We start from the raw sequence: 18,220 nt of genomic DNA on the forward strand, positions 1-18,220 counted from the left end.
CAGGCTGGAGTGCAATGGCCGGATCTCAGCTCACTGCAAGCTCCGTCTCCCGGGTTTACGCCATTCTCCCGCCTCAGCCTCTGGAGTAGCTGGGACTACAGGCGCCCGCGACCTCGCCCAGCTAGTTTTTTGTATTTTTTTTTAGTAAAGACGGGGTTTCACCGTGTTAGCCAGGATGGTCTCAATCTCCTGACCTCGTGATCCGCCCGTCTCGGCCTCCCAAAGTGCTGGGATTACAGGCTTGAGCCACCGCGCCCGGCCAAAGGTGTGTTTCTTGAAAGAGTAACAGCATGTGCCAAGGCCACAAGGTAAGTATGGTATGTACATGCAAGTTGCCTAGGCAGCTGGAACACTGGGACAAGAATGAGTGGTAAAGTAAATGGAGCTGGAGGAATAGTCAGGATCCAGATCGTGAAGAATTGTGTTCTCCATATTAAGGAATTTAGATTTGGCTTCCAGAAAGATCACTTTGGCAGTATATGTGAAGAGTGGATTTTACCCTTGGCATGGTTTCTCATGCCTGTAATCTCAGCACTTTGAGAGGCCAAGGTGGGTGGATTACTTGAGGCCAGGAGTTCGAGGTCAGCCTAGCCAACATGACAAAACCCTTTCTCTACTAAAAATATAAACAATTTGCTGGCCTGGTGGTACACGCCTTTAGTCCCAGCTGCTTGGGAGGCTGAGGCATGAGAATCGCTTGAACCCGGGAGGCGGAGGTTGCAGTCAGCCGAGATTGAGCCACTGTACTCCAGCCTGGGCAACAGAGTGAGACTGTCTCAAAAAAAAAAAAAAGAATGGATTTTAGAGTCCAGTTATTTCGGTTATTCACTGAGAAATACTGAATTTCTAAATTGCCTCATTTGCAATAGTAAATGGAGATATTTCCAAAGTAGAATTGACAGATTTCTGGCCAGAGCCAATGAACCTGAGTACTGTTACCTAAATAAGGGAACCGGTAATGAATTTTGCACTTGAGTTACTGATGGGTCAGCCAGGTGAAAGTGTTCAGTGTCCAGTAGAACATATAGTATCTGAATTTACTGGAGAGCTTTGGGCAAATACGGGAGTCATAGGCATGTGTGATAGTTGAAGCTGTGGATGTGGAGGATATTCCCGACAGTAGAGAGTCTCTAGTGAATCAAAGGCAGATGTTGCAGTTCTGGGAACATAAACTTTATAAACATTTATAGGAGTAAGAAAAAAAATGAGAAGCCTATGAAGGAGACTTAGATGGAGCAGATGGACCCAAAATAACAAAAAGTAAAAACAGAAAAAAAGCAGCCAGTGCAGAAAGCTAATAATGGAAATAAAATACTGAAGACTTGCATTCTATATGATGGTTATTGGATGCCTGTTGCTGTTATGAAAACTTTATATACATTTAATCCTTCAAGAAACCCTGTGAAAGAAGGTATTATTATCCACATTTTGCATACAGGGAAATTGAATCACAGAGAGATTAGTTAGTCTAATGTCACATAGCTAGACCCAGTGTAGTCAGGATTCAAACCTAGGCAGTCTGATTTCATAGTCTGTGCTTATAAGCGTTGCTAAATGTTTCTCATAAGGACAAGAATCCAGAGAGAACCATATTACAGAAGGGATAGGAGAGAGAATGACATGTCAGCAGTCAAATGCTGTAGAGAATTGAAAGAGAGATGAGGATTGAAAAGTACATGTGGAATTTAGAATTAATAAGTGTTAGGTAACTTCATAATGCGTGGTAGGATTAGAAAAGTGAAGTGAAAGGCTACACTTTGAACTTACAGACAATTGGATGCTTAATCTTTTGATACGTTGTAATTTTAGTGGTTAATTATTGAAGTCCTGAAGTTTGAGCATATCATTTGAGACTTTCATTCTTAAAAATTAAAATTTTAGGGTGTATTTTTTTTAAAATTATACTTTAAGTTTTCGGATACATGTGCAGAATGTGCAGGTGTGTTACATAGGTATACACGTGCCATGGTGGTTTGCTGCACCCATCAACCCGTCATCTACATTAGGTATTTATCTTAATGCTATGCCCCCGACCCCTGTCCCCCACCCCCCGCTGCAACAGGCCCCACAGTGTGTGATGTTCCCCTTCCTGTGTCCATGTATTGTCATTGTTCAGCTCCCACTTGCGAGTGAGAACATGCGGTGTTTGGTTTTCTGTTCCTGTGTTAGCTTGCTGGGAATGATTAGTAACTATGTGAGCCACTGTACCTGGCCATCTCACTCCTGTTTCATTTTTCAATCCAGGATCTAGTCAAGGTATGTTATGTTACATTTGGTTAACATAGTCTCCTGTAATCTAGAACAGTCCTGTATTTTTTTTTCCTTTCATAAACATTGCACTTTTGAAGAGCCTGTCCAGCTCTCTTATAGAATGCATCATAATCTGGATTCATCTGGTTTTTTCATGATTGGATTAAGGTGAAATGATTTTGTTGAGAAACTGCATAAGTGGTGGTCCATACTTCCCATATTGTCCCATCACTGACACATATTGTCAGTTCTTTCCATTATTGGGCATACTAAATAGGATCATCTGTATCTCTTTTGTTGTAAAGGTACAATGCTATAATTTATAAGTGATCCGAAGTTACAGTTGGAGAATGGGTGAATGTCGTGTTCTCCAACAATGGTTTTAACTTGTGATTTTAGCATTCATTGATAATCGTCACCTAAATTAACTATTACTTTGCTGTTGCTCACTCTGTCGCTCAGGCTGCAGTGCAGTGGTGTGATCTCGGCTCACTGCAGCCTCTGCCTCCCAGGTTCAAGCGATTCTTGTGCCTCAGCCTCCTGAGTAGCTGAGTCTGCAGGCATGCGCCATCACACCGGCTAATTTTTTATTATTTATTTATTTATTTATTTATTAGGTAGAGATGGGGTTTCCACTATGTTGCCTGGTCTGGTCTGGAACTCCTGACCTCAAGTGATCCTCTCACCTTGACCTCCCAAAGTGCTGGGATTATAGTTGTGGACCACGATGCCTGGCCATAATTTTCTGATTCTGTATTTCTTTTACATTTATTAGTTGTTTTCTGTATAAAACTGCTTTCCTCATCTTCCTTTCTCCTCCTCTCTTTTTTAAATCACTGTGAAGTAAAGGATTATTTTTGTATTCAATATTGTCATCCTTTTTGATTATTAACGTGCTCCAAATATAGCCAGTGGAAGCCATTTCAAAGTCAGCTCCTATGTCCTTTTGACGGGACCCCATTAGTCTTTAAGTACTTTTTTGCTTTCTGGAATAAAAAGATGTTCCAGGCCCTGACTTCCTTTGCTCTAGTACTGAAGACAGCCATTTATCCAAAGAACTTCAATCCCCTTTAGTGAGACATGAATTTAGAAACCAAAGTCTGGGCTCCAATTGTGGTAAATGTTTTATACCTCTTTACTGCCATTTTGCCGAATATATTTATATGTCCATGAATGAGAAAATCAATAAGTTCTACGTTTAATGTATGGTATTAACTTTGGCATATTGTTTAAATATTCAAAATGCTTTAGTATGCATATTTTAATCCTTATTTTGTAATTTTAGGATACAAACTATAATACAAATATTACTGTTTACCATGTGATAGCCTCTCTGCTGCACATTTAATAAACATTTAAAAATTTTGTATTTTTAGTAGAGAAAGGGTTTCACTATGTTGTCCAGCCTTGTCTCGAACTCCTGACCTCAGGTGATTCACCCACATCAGCCTCCCAAAGTACTGGGATTACAGGCGTGAGCCACTGCTAGCCCAGTGTGGTGGCGGGTGCCTGTAATCCCAGCTACTCAAGAGGGCTGAGGCAGGAGAATCGCTTGAACCTGGGAGGTGGAGGCTGAGTGAGCTGAGATCGCAACACTGCACTCCAGCCTGGCAACAAGAGCGAAACTCTGTCTCAAAAAACAATCATTTGTGTTTAGAGATATTTTATCCTTATCATTGTACAGACAGTAAATGTTAAGCAGATTATCCAAGTTTACACAAGTAGTAACTGAGAGAGCTGAAATAGGCAGAATTTGAACACAGGGTTGTCTCCAGAGTCCAAATTGGGTTTTGTGTGTGTGTGTGTGTTGCTGTTTTTTTAGAGACCAGGTGTCTCCACATTGCCCAGATTGGCCTCCTACTTCTGGGCTCACGTGATCACTCCTGCCTCAGCCTCCTGAGTAGCTGGGACTACAGGCATCTGCCACTGCATCCAGCTATCTTCCACATTGTTAGACTGCCTTCCAAATGATTTGTAGAAGATTCTTCAGCATAACTTCACTGTAAAAACTACTGGCTGAGAGGGTGTAGCTGATCTGTTTTAGGAAATGCTGAGTCATCACCACTTCCTCACCTTCTTCTTCTTTTTTTTTCCCCCTAGGTAGAACCCATTATTTTATTCCCTAATCCTGAGCTGGTACTTGTTTTTCTAATATCCCTGGATAATTTCTGCAGTATTTTGTTGTAATTACAGAACTAGTGCTGAATCAGATGTTACTGATCTGGGATGTTGTGATATGCCAAATGGATAGTTTTCCCACCCTTCTGATGACTTCCTCTTTTTTTTTTTTTTTTTTAAATTGAGACAGAGTCTTGCTCTGTTGCCCGGGCTGGAGTACAGTGGTGTGATCTCCGCTCACTGCAACCTCCGTGCCCGGGTTCAAGCGATTCTCGTGCCTCAGCCTCCCAAGTAGCTGGGACTACAGGTGTGCGCCACCACGCCCAGCTAATTTTTTTGTATTTTTAGTAGAGATGGGGTTTTGCCATGTTGGCCAGGCTGATCATGAACTCCTGACCTCAAGTGATTTGCCCACCTCGGCCTCCCAAAGTGCTGGGATTGCAGGTGTGAGCCACCACACCTGGCCGACTTCCCTCTTGAAAGCTACATGGAGCAGCTTTCAAGTGCATTCAGCGTAAATGATTAGCACCTCCTTGAATCTAGCATTTAGAGTTTTTACTGCCAGAGACTGTCTATAAGACTTCCAGTCTGACTCTGTCAGGGTTCTTGTTTTCTTTATTTGTGACTTTATGCCTAATAGATCATATAGTACCTCAAGCTTATCTTGCAGATAATTGATATAAAAGCTCCAAGAAACCCTTTTCCAAGCTCAGCATTACAGACTCCACAACTCCTTGCTGTCCTATGTAAGCAAAATGCCATAACCCCCATATCATATGAAAAAGAATTAATCAGGTTACTACTACAACTGTTCTTTATTCTGTTTTGTGAATGCTTAGCATTCTTGTGACCTTCAAACTAGGTACACAAAAGAAAGGGACTAGGATTTACTAGGCATCTTAGTGCTTGTTGTCCTCCGCTATTAATAGGTTAGTCAGACAATCCAGAGTGACATAGATCCCACCTATAAACAGTGGTTCTCAAACTTTAGTGTGCTGAAGAATCACCTGTAGGACTTAATTAAATCACAGACTGCTGGTCCCTACAACCCAGAGATTCTGATTGGCTGGGTCTGGGGTGAGGCCTGAGAATTTACATTTATACAAAGTTCCCAAGTGATGCTGATGGTGCTGGTTCAGGATCTCACAGGGTTATTACTTATATGCAACAGAACCCAATTTTGGCCAATCGAAAGGAAGAATTTACTGAAAGGATTCCAGGTAGCTACAGAATTACCTGGAATACTAGAAAACCAGACTTGGGGCTAAGCTTGGAATACTTGAAAAACAGGCTTGGATGTGTGACTCTTATCACAGATTTGGTAGATACTACTGCTCCTAGCAGTGAATAGCGGATGCCACAGTTTGCACTGTGAACCACCTGTACTGTCCATTGCATATGTTGTAGACCCTTGATATGGTTTGGCTCTGTGTCCCCACCCAAATCTCATGTTGAATTGTAATCCCCAGTGTTGGGGGAGGGACCTGTGGGAGGTGATTGGATTATGGGAGCAGATTTGCCCCCTTGCTGTTCTTGTGATAGTGAGTTCATTCTCTTGAGATCTTGAGTTGTTTATAAGCATGTAGCACTTTTGTTCTACTTTGCTGTCTTTCTCCTGCTGGCTATGTGGAGATGTGCTTGCTTCCCTTTCACCTTCCACCATGATTTTAAGTTTCCTGAGGCCTTCCCAGGCATGCTTCCTGTACAGCCTGCAGGACCAGGAGTCAAACCTCTTTTCTTTATAAATTATCCAGTCTCCAGTAGTCTTTTTTTTTTTTTTTGACAGAGTCTTGCTCTGCCACCCAGGCTGGAATGAAGTGGTGTGATCTTGGCTCGCTGCAAACTCCACCTCCCAGGTTCAAGTGATTGTCCTGCCTCAGCCTCCAAAGTAGCTGGGATTACAGGCACCCGCCACCATGCCCAGCTAATTTTTATATTTTTAGTAGAGACGGGATTTCGCCATATTGACCAGGCTGGTCTCCAACTCCTGACCTCAGGTGATCCGCCCGCCACAGTCTCCCAAAGTGCTGGTATTACAGGTGTGAACTACTGCGTCCAGCCAGGTAGTTCTTTATAGCAGTGTGAGAACGGACTAATACAACCCTGCTGCCATCACTGGCTCCTCAAGTGGATTCTATGCAGTTGTTGCTTCTCGGTGTCACTGGCTTCTGAATTTAAGTCCAGGATGAATGTGTCTGATTGGTAACACTTGAATAATTGGCCCCTGCCTTTGTTGTATGGGAGGTTGGAAAAATAAAAATTTGGTGTTTTCAGCTTTCATGGTGGGAGACAGAACTCCACCAAAACTTACAAGATGGTCTGTTGTCAAAGAGGAGCTCATTCATGCTTGGCCACACTGTAGCTGTTTTTGACCATATGTTTCAGGAGCTAACAAAATATGATCAGCTATTTTTGTAAATAAAGTTTTATTGGAACAGTCACACCCATTCATTTACCTGTTGTCTATGGCTGTTTTCATATTATAAAAGCAGAGCTAAATAGTTGTGATAAAAAACCATCTGGGCCACAAATATTTTCTATTTGGTCCTTTATTGAAAAAATTTGTCAACCCCTGACAGGGATAATGCTGACATGTGTATATATACACATAGAGAGACAGAGACAGACAGACAGAGACAGAGACAGACAGACACACGGAGTCTTGCTCTGTCGCCCAGGCTGGAGTGCAGTGGCGCAATCTCGGCTCACTGCAAGTTCCACCTCCTGGGTTCACACCATTCTCCTGCCTCAGCCTCCCGAGTAGCTGGGACTACAGGTGCCCGCCACCATGCCCAGCTAATTTTTTGTATTTTTAATAGAGATGGGGTTTCACCACGTTAGCCAGGATGGTCTTGATTTCCTGACCATGTGTCCGCCTGTCTTGGCCTCCGAAAGTGCTGGGATCACAGGCATGAGCCACCACACCTGGCCATAATGCTGATATTTTAATTCAGGGTCATGCAGTCAACATTACAGATGTTGTGAAGAACTACGTGTTCATTTGTCCAAATTGTCCCTTTAAAATAAGGAGATTACAAACATATTTGAAGCTATTTGAGGGAGGGGCTTTTCAGATTTAAAGTGATAAACCGTATTAGTCTTTCTTTAGGCAGAGAACTGAAGATAACATGTATACCTGAAACTTGTGAAATTCTCTCTCAGACTTTAACATTGAAAAGTTAATTTCTAATTTTCTCATATATTCGCGGCATCGTTAATGATGTACCAAAGATGTCCTGTAACTTGATAACAGAGAACATTATGTAAGTTGAGAGTCTTAGAAAATTCTGGTGCCCTTTAACGCTAGTCTACCCACATGGAGTAAGTCAAGTTATGGGAGTTCTGTTTGCCATACCTAACCTTTGTGTATTACAATTTTCAGAACTTGTTTGCCATCAGAACAAGTTGTCTTGTCAAAAATTACAAGCACATTTCCATAGGATAGACATGTTGTGAGTGCCTGCCTATCTATACCTAACTCGGTGGGGCCCAGGCAACTGTGTTTGTAGTACAGACATTCCTGGACTTACAGTGGGGGTATCATAATACAACCATAGTAAGTTGAAAATCTTGTAAGTCAAAAATGGATTTAATGTACCTTACCTACCAAAAATCATAGCTTAGCCTACGTTAAACATGCTCAGAACACTTACATTAGCCTACAGTTGTGCAAAATCATCTAACACAAAGCCTATTTTATAATAAAGTGTTGTGTATCTGGTATAATTTGTTGAATACTGCATAGAAAACAGTGAAAAACAGAATGATTGATGGGTATTCCAATTATGGTTTCCCAGGCTGGTCTCACCAAAAAAAAAAAAAAAAAATTAGCTGAGCATGGTGGCGCATGCCCATAGTCCCAGCTACTTGGAAGGCCAACATGAGAAGATTGCTTGAGTCCTGGAGATTCAGGCATCAGTGAGCCATGATTGCCGTCACTGCACTCAGCCTGGGTGACAGAGTGAAACCCTGTCTCTAAAAGCAAAACAAAACAAAAACATAAATCAGTGTCCGCTGAATGCTTATCACTTTTGCATCATTGTAAAGTCAGGAATCTTGTTGAACCATCGGAAGATGGGGACTGTCTCTATATGGCCACGCTTACTCCGGCTGTTGTTACATAATAAGGCATAAAAAAATGGAGGAAAGTGTATAATTTGGGAAGGAAGAAATAATACTGTATTCATAGGCAGTGCTATTGTATATACAGATAATCGAAAAGAATCTATAAACTCTGAAAATTAAGTGAATTTATTAACAAGATGGTTGGACTCAAGTTTATTATATCATTATATAGAATCAGTTGATTTATGTAAACCAGCAATAGACCACAAAGTCTCTAGTTTAAAAAATGACTCTTTTTGAGACAAGAGTCTCACTCTGTCATGCAGATTGGAGTACAGTGGCATGATCCCGGCTCACTGCAACCTCTGCCTCCCAGGTTCAAGTGATTTTCGTGCCTGAGCCTCCTGAGTAGCTGGGATTGTAGTCACGTGCCACCACACCTAGCTAATTTTTGTATTTTTAGTATAGATGGGGTTTCACCATATTAGCCAGGCTGGTCTCGAACTTGTGACCTGAGGTGATCTCCACCCACCTTGGCCTCCAAAAGTATTGGGATTACAGGTGTGGGCCACCACACCCAGCCAAACATGACATTATTTAAAAATACTAGAAAACCGTAAATACTGAAGAATAAATCCAGCAAAAAGTATAGAAAATTTCTTTACTGAGTACTACAAAGTGTTTATGTTAGTCTGGGTTCTGTTAGAAGCAGTTGTCACAACAATATTAGACATCCAAGGAATTTATTAGGGAAAATGTCTATGAGCAAAAATGGAGAGAGTTGGTAGAGCATTCACACCAGAATGCTCATGTGACATTTGTGAAGGAGAGATGAAAGGAAGGTTGAGTGGAAGAGCCTTACACTGCACTGTAACAGAGGTTTAGCAAGGTGGAAGGAGAATCCTTGAACCCATCAGAGTAGTCTCCCAGAACAGGCATTCCTTAGTATATTTACCAGGCTCAGTTATCGATTGGGAATATCGCATGGGAAGCTTGGACCCAATTCAAGCATGATGATAAATTACAGAGCCCCGTAATAGGGATTTTGTTCAATTACATTTCCTGTAGTTCGGAATCTGAGAGGCATATTTTCAAGGCCATCTGAGCTTACACTTTGCACCACACAAATCTACTTCTTCACATAGGTTTGAGGTTCAGGGAGCAGCTCCTCCATGACTCTCAATGAGCTTCTTTTCCTGAGAAGAAACTTAGACAAGAGATGGTGGTGGGAAGAATTACAGGCCCTGTATGGTTGATCTCAGGGTTGCAACTGGTACTTATCCTCTCTCTTCCACTATGCATTTTGTTTTCTCCTCACATAATCACCACTACAGGTCTCAGTGGCTTATGTGATGGTATGACTCAAGCTTTCTTTCCTGAAATGTCTGAACCCTTGGTAATCATTCTTCTCAGGCTAATGTTGGGATATATGTCCATTTACAGTTACAGTGAGGTAAAGGAATAACCAAGTGAATTATGTGGATTCCACACATTTCTCTCTGTTCACATTACATAAAAGCAGCCCTGCTTCCACCTACTGCTCAGGATCAGTTACCCCTGCCAAAATGGCAACTACTCTTACCTGCTGACTCTTGCGCCCTGGTGTTTAAAGTGCCCTGGTGGCAGCTGTAAACTTGTTCATTGAGACTCTTGTACTATTGCCTGACAAGGGTATATGCCTTTGGAACCAGGGCCTGCAAACGTGTAGAGTCCATAGTTGCAGGAATGGGAAGTACGAAATCCTTTTGTGGCTTATTGGGAATAATGATAAATGGGTGACTCTTGCTTCTACTCATTTGTTCCTGGGCCCATCTATTCTTCCTGCTGTATATACTGTACCGTATAGAGGTCTGTGGTTTGATGTATCTTCATATTAAAAGGTGTCAGTCCATTATTTCACATTATTGCCTTTGAGCTAAAAGTTCAGCTATGCCTTTGTAAGGTTATTACAGCATTCAGTGAGGCCAGTTGCTCTGGATGGTGTGGTATGTGATATGACTAGTGGTCCCAAGGTTGTGAGCATACTCCTGTTGTGTCTGGAATTGGTGGGTTCTTGGTCTCGCTGACTTCAAGAATGAAACCGCGGACCCTCGCGGTGAGTGTTGCAGTTTTTTTTTTTTTTTTTTTTTTGAGACGGAGTCTCGCTCTGTCGCCCGGGCTGGAGTGCAGTGCCGGATCTCAGCTCACTGCAAGCTCCGCCTCCCGGTTCACGCCATTCTCCTGCCTCAGCCTCCGGAGTAGCTGGACTACAGGCGCCCGCCACCTCGCCGGCTAGCTTTTTGTATTTTTTTAGTAGAGACGGGGTTTCACCGTGTTAGCCAGGATGGTCTCGATCTCTTGACCTCGTGATCCGCCCGCCTCGGCCTCCCAAAGTACTGGGATTACAGGCTTGAGCCACCGCGCCCGGCCAGAGTGTTGCAGTTCTTAAAGATGGTATGTCCAGAGTTTTTTCCTTCAGACGTTCAGATGTGTCTGGAGCTTCTTCCTTCTGGTGGGTTCATGGTCTCACTGACAGGAGTGAAGCTGCAGACCTTCGCGGTGAGTGTTACAGCTCTTAAAGGCGGCACATCTGGACTTAATTCGTTCTTCCTGGTGGGTTCATGGTCTCACTGGCTTTAGGAGTGAAGTTGCAGACCTTCGTGTTGAGTGTTACAGCTTTTAAAGGAGGCATGGACCCAAAGAGTGAGCAGCAGCAAGATTTATTGCAAAGAGCGAAAGAAAGCTTCCACAGTGTGGAAGGGGACCTGAGTGGGTTGCCCCTGGCTGGCTTGGGCATATGTTCCCTTATCTGGCCCCACCCACATCCTGCTGATTGGCGCCTTTTACAGAGAGCTGATTGGACCATTTTGACAGGGTGCTGATGGGTGCATTTACAATCCTCTAGCTGGAGGTAAAAGTCCTCGAAGTCCCCACTAGGTTAGCTAGATACAGAGTACCAATTGGTGTATTTACAAACCCTGAGCTAGACACAGAGTGCTGATTGGTGTATTTACAAACCCTGAACTAGACACAGAGTGCTGATTGGTGCATTTACAATCCCTTAGCTAGACATAAAAGTTCCTCAAGTCCCCACCAGACTCAGGGGCCCAGCTGGCTTCACCCAGTGGATTCCTCACTGCAGCCCCAGGCAGAGCTACCTGCAAGTCCTGCACTGTGCACCCGCACTGCTCAGCTCCTGGGCGGTTGATAGGGACAGAGCGTCGCGGTGCAGGGGGCGGTGCTCGTCAGGGAGGCTTGGGCCCCAAGGGAGCCCATGGCGAGGCGGGGCGGTGGGCATGGCGGGCTGCAGGTCCCCAGCCCTGCCCTGCAGGCACCCTCTGCAGCTGCTGGCCTGGGTGCTAAGCCCCTTACTGCCCTGGGCCAGGGGCGCCAGCAGGCGGCTCCGTGTGCGGGGCCCGCTGAGCCTGCGCCTGCGTCTGCGCCCGCGCCCGCGTGGCGGAAACGGCCAAGGTTCCTGCTCGCCCCTCTCTCTCCACACCTCCCTGGGAGGTGTGGGAGGCGGCTCCAGCCTCCACCTGCCCAGAGAGGGGCTCCAACAGTGCTGTGGCAGGCTGCAGGGCTCCTCGAGGGCCAGAGTGGACGCCGAGGCCGAGGAGGCGGCGAGAGCGAGGGCTGCTAGCACGTTGCCACCTCTCACTGTATTTGCTTTGAATTGGGTCCACTGGTTGGACTCTTTGGTGTGTGGGATTCTAGTCCTGTGGTTCAGGCATTGTGTAAGCGCCTGGATTATGATCCTGGCTGAACCTCTGAAGTAAGTAAGATAAACCCAAACCCAAAATATAGATATCTATCACTGTGAAATGAACCACTGGCCCTTCTGGGATGAGAGACACCTGATATAGTCTACTTGTTATCAAATGACTGGTTGCTCTTCTTGAATAATAGAATCATATCAGGAACTCATATGGTTGGTCTCTGTTGCTGACAGGTTGGACATTCAGAAGTAGCAGTAGCTAGACAGACCTTGATAAGTGGAAGTTTATATTGTTGGTCCCATGTATAGCCTCTATCTAGTGTCATTGTGATCAGTCTACTCGTGTATTAATTGTGCCAGTTCTGGGATATCCTATTTTATCTTTGTGGTTGTTCAGTGCCTCTTCCATGTTTAATGCTTTTTGGTGGACATTAGTGTGGAATACAGAAAACTTCATACACTTTGTGCCCATTCCCATGTCTGCATCCTGTGTCTTTACCTGATCCCTCCTTGTCCCTGGTCTTTTTGTCTTTTTCCTTCTAGACCCCTAACCAGACATCCATGCACTGGAATTTACATATATTTTTACCTTGGGCCACTGTCTTTTAGTCTGTTTTGTGTTGCTGTAGCAGAATACTTGAGGTTGGGTCATTTATAAAGAAAGAGCTTTATTTGGCTCACAATTCTGGTGGCTGGAAGGTTCTAGACAGGCCACCTCTATCCAATGAGGGCCTCAGGCTGCTTCTACTCATGGCAAAAAGTGAAAGGGGAGCAAGTTTGTGCAAGAAGATCACATGGCAGGCTGGGCGCAGTGGCTCACGCTTGTAATCTCAGCACTTTGAGAGGCCAAGGCAGAACTGCTTGAGCCCAGGAGTTCGAGACCAGCGTGGGCAGTAAAGCAAGACCTCGTCTCTAAAAAAATTAAATAAATAAATAAATAAAGTAGATGGGCATGGTGTCACGTGCATGTGCGTGTAGTCCCAGCTACTCAGAGGCTGAAGTGGGAGGATTGCTTGAGCCCAGGAGGTCGGGGCTGCAGTGAGCCACGTTCATGCTGCAAAAAAAGATCACATGGTAAGAGAGAAAGCAAGAGAGAGAAACCAAGGAAGCCAAACTCTGTTTAACAACCCTCTTTCAGGGGAACCAATTGATTTCTGTGAGAGTGATAACTCATTTGCCCCCTCAGACAGGCATTGATCTATTCATGAGGGATCCACCGCCATGACCCAAACACCTCTTGCTAGGTCGCACCTGCTAACACTGCTACATTGGGGATCAAATTTCAGCATGAGTTTTGGCAGGGACAAACCACATCCAAACCATAGCAGCTGCTATCCTTTAACATGACCCACATCTGCTACTCACAACTGTACCCATTGAGGAGATTTTTCCTTTTCTCTTTCTTTTAAGGCCATTCCTGAATGTAACTTCAATATTAGCCTGTCAAAAAAAAAAAAGTTAATAGAACAGATCTGAGACGGCTGTCCTTAGGAAGACCTGTTTGTAAAGTTGTCTTTTGGCGGCTGGCATCTGGGAACTTGGATTTCAGGAATGTTCCCAGCATTTCATAACTGATAAGAATTAAAATATAGACATTCTTATCCAGGATTAACAGACTTTTTCTATAAAGGGCTAAATAGTAAATATTTTAGGTTTTGTGGCCCAGGTGATTTTTATTACAACTACTTAACTCTGTTTTTATAGCATTAAAAGAGCCATAGCCAATAGGTAAATGAATGGGCATGGCTGTGTTTAGCAATATCCTTCTACCTACATGATGCCAGTAGCACCACTCCCTCAAAATTGTGACAGCCTAAAATAACTCCAGACGTTGCTAAATGTCAACGAAAAGGGAAGAATCAGTCCTGGTTCAGGACTACTACTATGATTTTTTCAGGTGGATCTTTACTTCACTTTAGGTATTTCCTGATATCCTATCTTATGAAAAATGTTTTATATATTTGTCTTTTTTGTTGTTGTGTTTAGTTGTTTTAGGTGATGGGTAAGTCTAGTTCCTCTTTTTTTATCTTGACCTAAACCAAAGTCACTTCTACATTGCAGGAGATATCCTGACATGCCCCTAACCACTGTATCCCTAAAAACTTCACTGAAGTGGCAGATCTTTTGAGTCTTCCTAGTGTTTATCTCCCATCTTCTGGAGCCGCATATGTGTTACCAAGGACTTTAGGGTACCAGTCACCTCTATCGCATTCTTTTGTTCATTCTGTCCAATCAGCATGATGTAATATATGTAAATAGATCAGGAGGTTTAGATGTCTGTTCCCCACCCAACTCCCAGTGACTGTTATGACAGAGAGCGGGAGAGTTAAAAGAGTCCTAAGATAAAACTATAAGTTAATATTGCCCCGCATGAATGCAGATTTTTCTCATCTTCTAATTGGAATGGAAAGTAAAGTAATGGAAAGTAACACCACATCAGTACTTGAGGCTTAATCACTTTCAGCAGCAATATTATGTCTGAGACTGCAGGCTATGATTAGGGCTAGAATTTGGTTCATTCTGTGGTAGTCTGCACAGTTATTTTTCAGGATCTGTCTGCTTTCTTCATGAATTAAATAGAAAACAATGGAAACTATTACCTCTGCGTACTTCTAAGTCTACTGGTGGCACTAGTCTTTATTCTATGCCGCTCTGGAAGAAATAGTCTTTTATTTACTGTCTTGTTCTGGGGAATGGGGCAGAGGTTTCCACTTGGCTTTTTCCATTATGATGGCTTTTACCACGCAGGTCATGGACCCATTATGGAGGGTATTCTAACTGCCAAGTATATAAACTCTAATTATAAACTGAGGGAGTGGAGAATGACCATTATTAGGTGGATCTGCAGACTCAGTGGGCCTACCATAAGCCACACTTTTGCCATGAATCTGTTTATTACCTGCATTCAGCAGGTTCTGGCTGGGTGGCTGGTTCTTCTACCCCATAGAGCCTCAGTTGGGATCATTCTTTTAGTTCCATTCAGTTGGTAGTTCTTAGCTGCTCTAGGAAGGCATAACTTACATATCTAGTACCTTGGTGTCACTCCATGTGGCCTTTCTGTTTCCCCAAGGCTAGCTGAGGCTTCTTCACAACATTAATGGTCTCAGGGTACTTGACTCTCTTATACAACCTCACCTCTATTCTTTTGGTCAGAACTAGTCACAGAGCCAACTCACATCTGTGGGGAGGGCACATAGATTCCAGTTTTTGATGGGTTACAGGCAAGACTGCACTGCACAAGAGCATATGGGATAATAAATATCTCTGTGGCCATCTTTGGAAATACAGTTTACCATATCAATGCTTCATCTGCTGTCTTCTAAAATTTGGTAGACCTTTCTTTTAACCTATTCAAATCTTTATTTTTGTATACTTAAAACATCTTTTTCACTGTTATTTTAGTAAGGATTTAGCAGAAAAAAGTGTGGTTGTTCAATCCACTGGTTAATTGGCAGTTGTTATCTTTGGAATTAGAGATTATTGCTTTTTTTTTTTTTTTTTGAAATGGAGTCTCAGTCGCCTAGATTGGACTGCAGTGGCGCGATCTCGGCTCACTGCAACTTCCTCTTGCCAGGATCAAGCCATCTCCCACACCTCAGCCTCCTAAGTAGCTGGGACTACAGACGTGTACTACAAGCCTGGCTAATTTTTTAAAATTATTTTTTGTAGAGACAAGTTTCACCATGTTGCCCAGGCTGGTCTCAAGTGATCCACCCACCTTGGCCTCATAAAGTGCTGGGATTACAGGCATGAGCCACAGTGCTCAGCTTGCTGCTTTTATCTTATCTTATCTTATCTTATCTTATCTTATCTTATCTTATCTTGTTTCTTGAGACAGAGTCTCGCTGTGTCGCCCAGGCTGGAGTGCAGTGGCACAATCTCGGCTCACTGCAAGCTCCGCCTCCCGGGTTCACGTCATTTTCCTGCCTCAGCCTCCCAGGTAGCTGGGACTGCAGGCATCTGCCACCATGCCCGGCTAATTTTTTGTAGTTTTAGTAGACACGGGGTTTCGCCATGTTAGCCAGGATGGTCTCAATCTCCAGACCTCGTGATCCGCCCGCCTCAGCCTCCCAAAGTGCTGGGATTACAGGCGTGAGCCACTGTGCCTGGCCTAGCTTGCTGTTTTTATTAATGGCTCCATGTTGTCTTATTACCCTGCTAGAAAACAAGTTGTCTTTAGTTTGTCCCCTACTACCCCCACTACTATCTGATAATTTTCTTGGCCAGTTGCATATCAGAGTGGGAAGGCAGTGTTTAGAAGTAGTTTGCCCTGGTATAAAGGCATTATTCTTTATAGGAAATAGGAAGTATGTTTTTTATAGAGAATTTAAGCTTGTCTGCTTTTAATCTTATGGCATCAGTGGTGCAATACCGTTTGCTGTCAGGGATCTGTAGAGTCTTTCCATTTTCTTCTGCTATGCCGCTGCTCTTAGTTGAGGTTATACTATGTCATCCTGAGGTTTTTGTTGTTGTTTTAATGCCAGTTATCGGGGTGAGGAATAGAGAAAGATGTACTACCTCTTTCACAGAGTGAACAGTAGGATTGTACCATTGGAAATCTTTTTTATTCAGTGGTAGATTGTCATTTTGAGTCTCTTTAGAAAGAAATTCTTTAGAAAGTCATATTTTAAGAGGAATATTGATAAACTGGGTCATCTTTAGAGGTGTCAGTCAGGATATTGGATATCAAATATTTGGAGGCCACTAAAGAAGAAAAGTTTACATCTGCTTAGAAGTGAAATAACGAATTAATATACTTTCATATCAAATAATGATTTTGGGGTTCTGGCATTGTTTGAATGAATAGAGGCCATTGGTCATGTTGAAGAGGAGTTCCTTTGAGAGCTGAGGGGATCTCTTCTCTGCCTTTTCTTTTTTTTTTTTTTTTTTTTTTTTTTTAGTAGTAGAGACGGGGTTTCACCGTGTTAGCCAGGATGGTCTCGATCTCCTGACCTCGTGATCCGCCCGTCTCGGCCTCCCAAAGTGCTGGGATTACAGGCTTGAGCCACTGCGCCCGGCCTTCTCTGCCTTTTCAAATCTTTTATGATTCAGAGGTTTTATGATTTTTCCATAGTTAACTGCTCTAAGTGACTGTTTAAAATCAGAATTGTGGGGTGCCTTATATTTTAAACAGTATATTTGAAAAATAATCTAATTTTTTTCTTCTGTTCTACAGGACTTAAATACTATTTATTCTTATCTTCATGGAATGGAAATATTATCAAATCTCAGGGAACATCAGCTTAGGTAAGTGTGGTTCTGTATTTAAGAGCACACGCTGTATAGCCATTCATTCATTGGCTCACCACATATTTGTTAAGCACCTTTATATTCCTTATTGTTTTAAGGCCTTGGTATGTACATTATAGATTAGATCCCTGGTTTCCTGGAGTTTATATTTTGGTAGGGGTGATTTTGGAGTTGGGGAAAAACACTGACAGTAAAAACTGAATTTGTTTTTCTTATTTCAGTTTTTCTTAGCCGTGGGACCTTAAGTCAGAACGAACATTTAGCTGCGGTTTTGTCTTCAGTAAAATAGGGGTAATGGTAGTATCTTTGTTGAAGTATTTCAAGGATTAAATGAAAATAAGTACCTAAAGCAAAACACAGTGCTGAGCGTGTGCTGGCTAGTAAAGACAAAACTCCTGTTATCTTTTTGTAGTGTGTATTGGTATTTATTATGCCAAATGCTTCAGCTGGGTATGGTGTGTTGTATTATAGTGTTGTATTAATGTGGAAGGAGCAGGAACCTTAGGCTTTGGCCTAAGCTCTTGTGGACAAGACCCATAAACTTTCTGAACCTCATTTTTTTCTTCTGAAAAATGGGCTGGCTGTCTGTCCTGGTTATCATATATCATTATGATTATATTTATAAGAACACTTTGGATTGCTATAAAACACTTAACTATATAATATTTTAATTAAACGTGTGTTCCCACCACGAACAGCTTATCCAGTGACTTTTCCTGGGTATTCATCAAGTTTCCAGTTATTGACCAGATTGACAAAATATAATTGTTAGGGATTTATTATTCATTATATGTTTTCTGTATAACGTAATTCAGCTGTTAGTATATGCCAAATAATTATATC

General features: G+C 42.8%; 1 protein-coding gene across 7 annotated transcripts in view; it reads left to right on the forward strand.

The window, feature by feature from the left end:
• The window catches only part of RAPGEF6 (Rap guanine nucleotide exchange factor 6), a 224,999-nt gene that overhangs the window by 14,176 nt on the left and 192,603 nt on the right, over positions 1-18,220 (forward strand). For all 7 annotated transcript variants that reach the window (XM_033181331.1, XM_033181325.1, XM_033181327.1 and 4 more), the window contains exon 2: positions 17,304-17,374. In XM_033181331.1, coding sequence (XP_033037222.1) covers positions 17,304-17,374 — 71 coding nt within the window. The remainder of the gene's footprint in view (positions 1-17,303; positions 17,375-18,220) is intronic.

The sequence above is a fragment of the Trachypithecus francoisi genome, unplaced genomic scaffold (assembly GCF_009764315.1).
Source record: "Trachypithecus francoisi isolate TF-2019V2 unplaced genomic scaffold, Tfra_2.0 Lachesis_group2, whole genome shotgun sequence".
In the NCBI taxonomy this organism is placed as follows: domain Eukaryota; kingdom Metazoa; phylum Chordata; class Mammalia; order Primates; family Cercopithecidae; genus Trachypithecus; species Trachypithecus francoisi.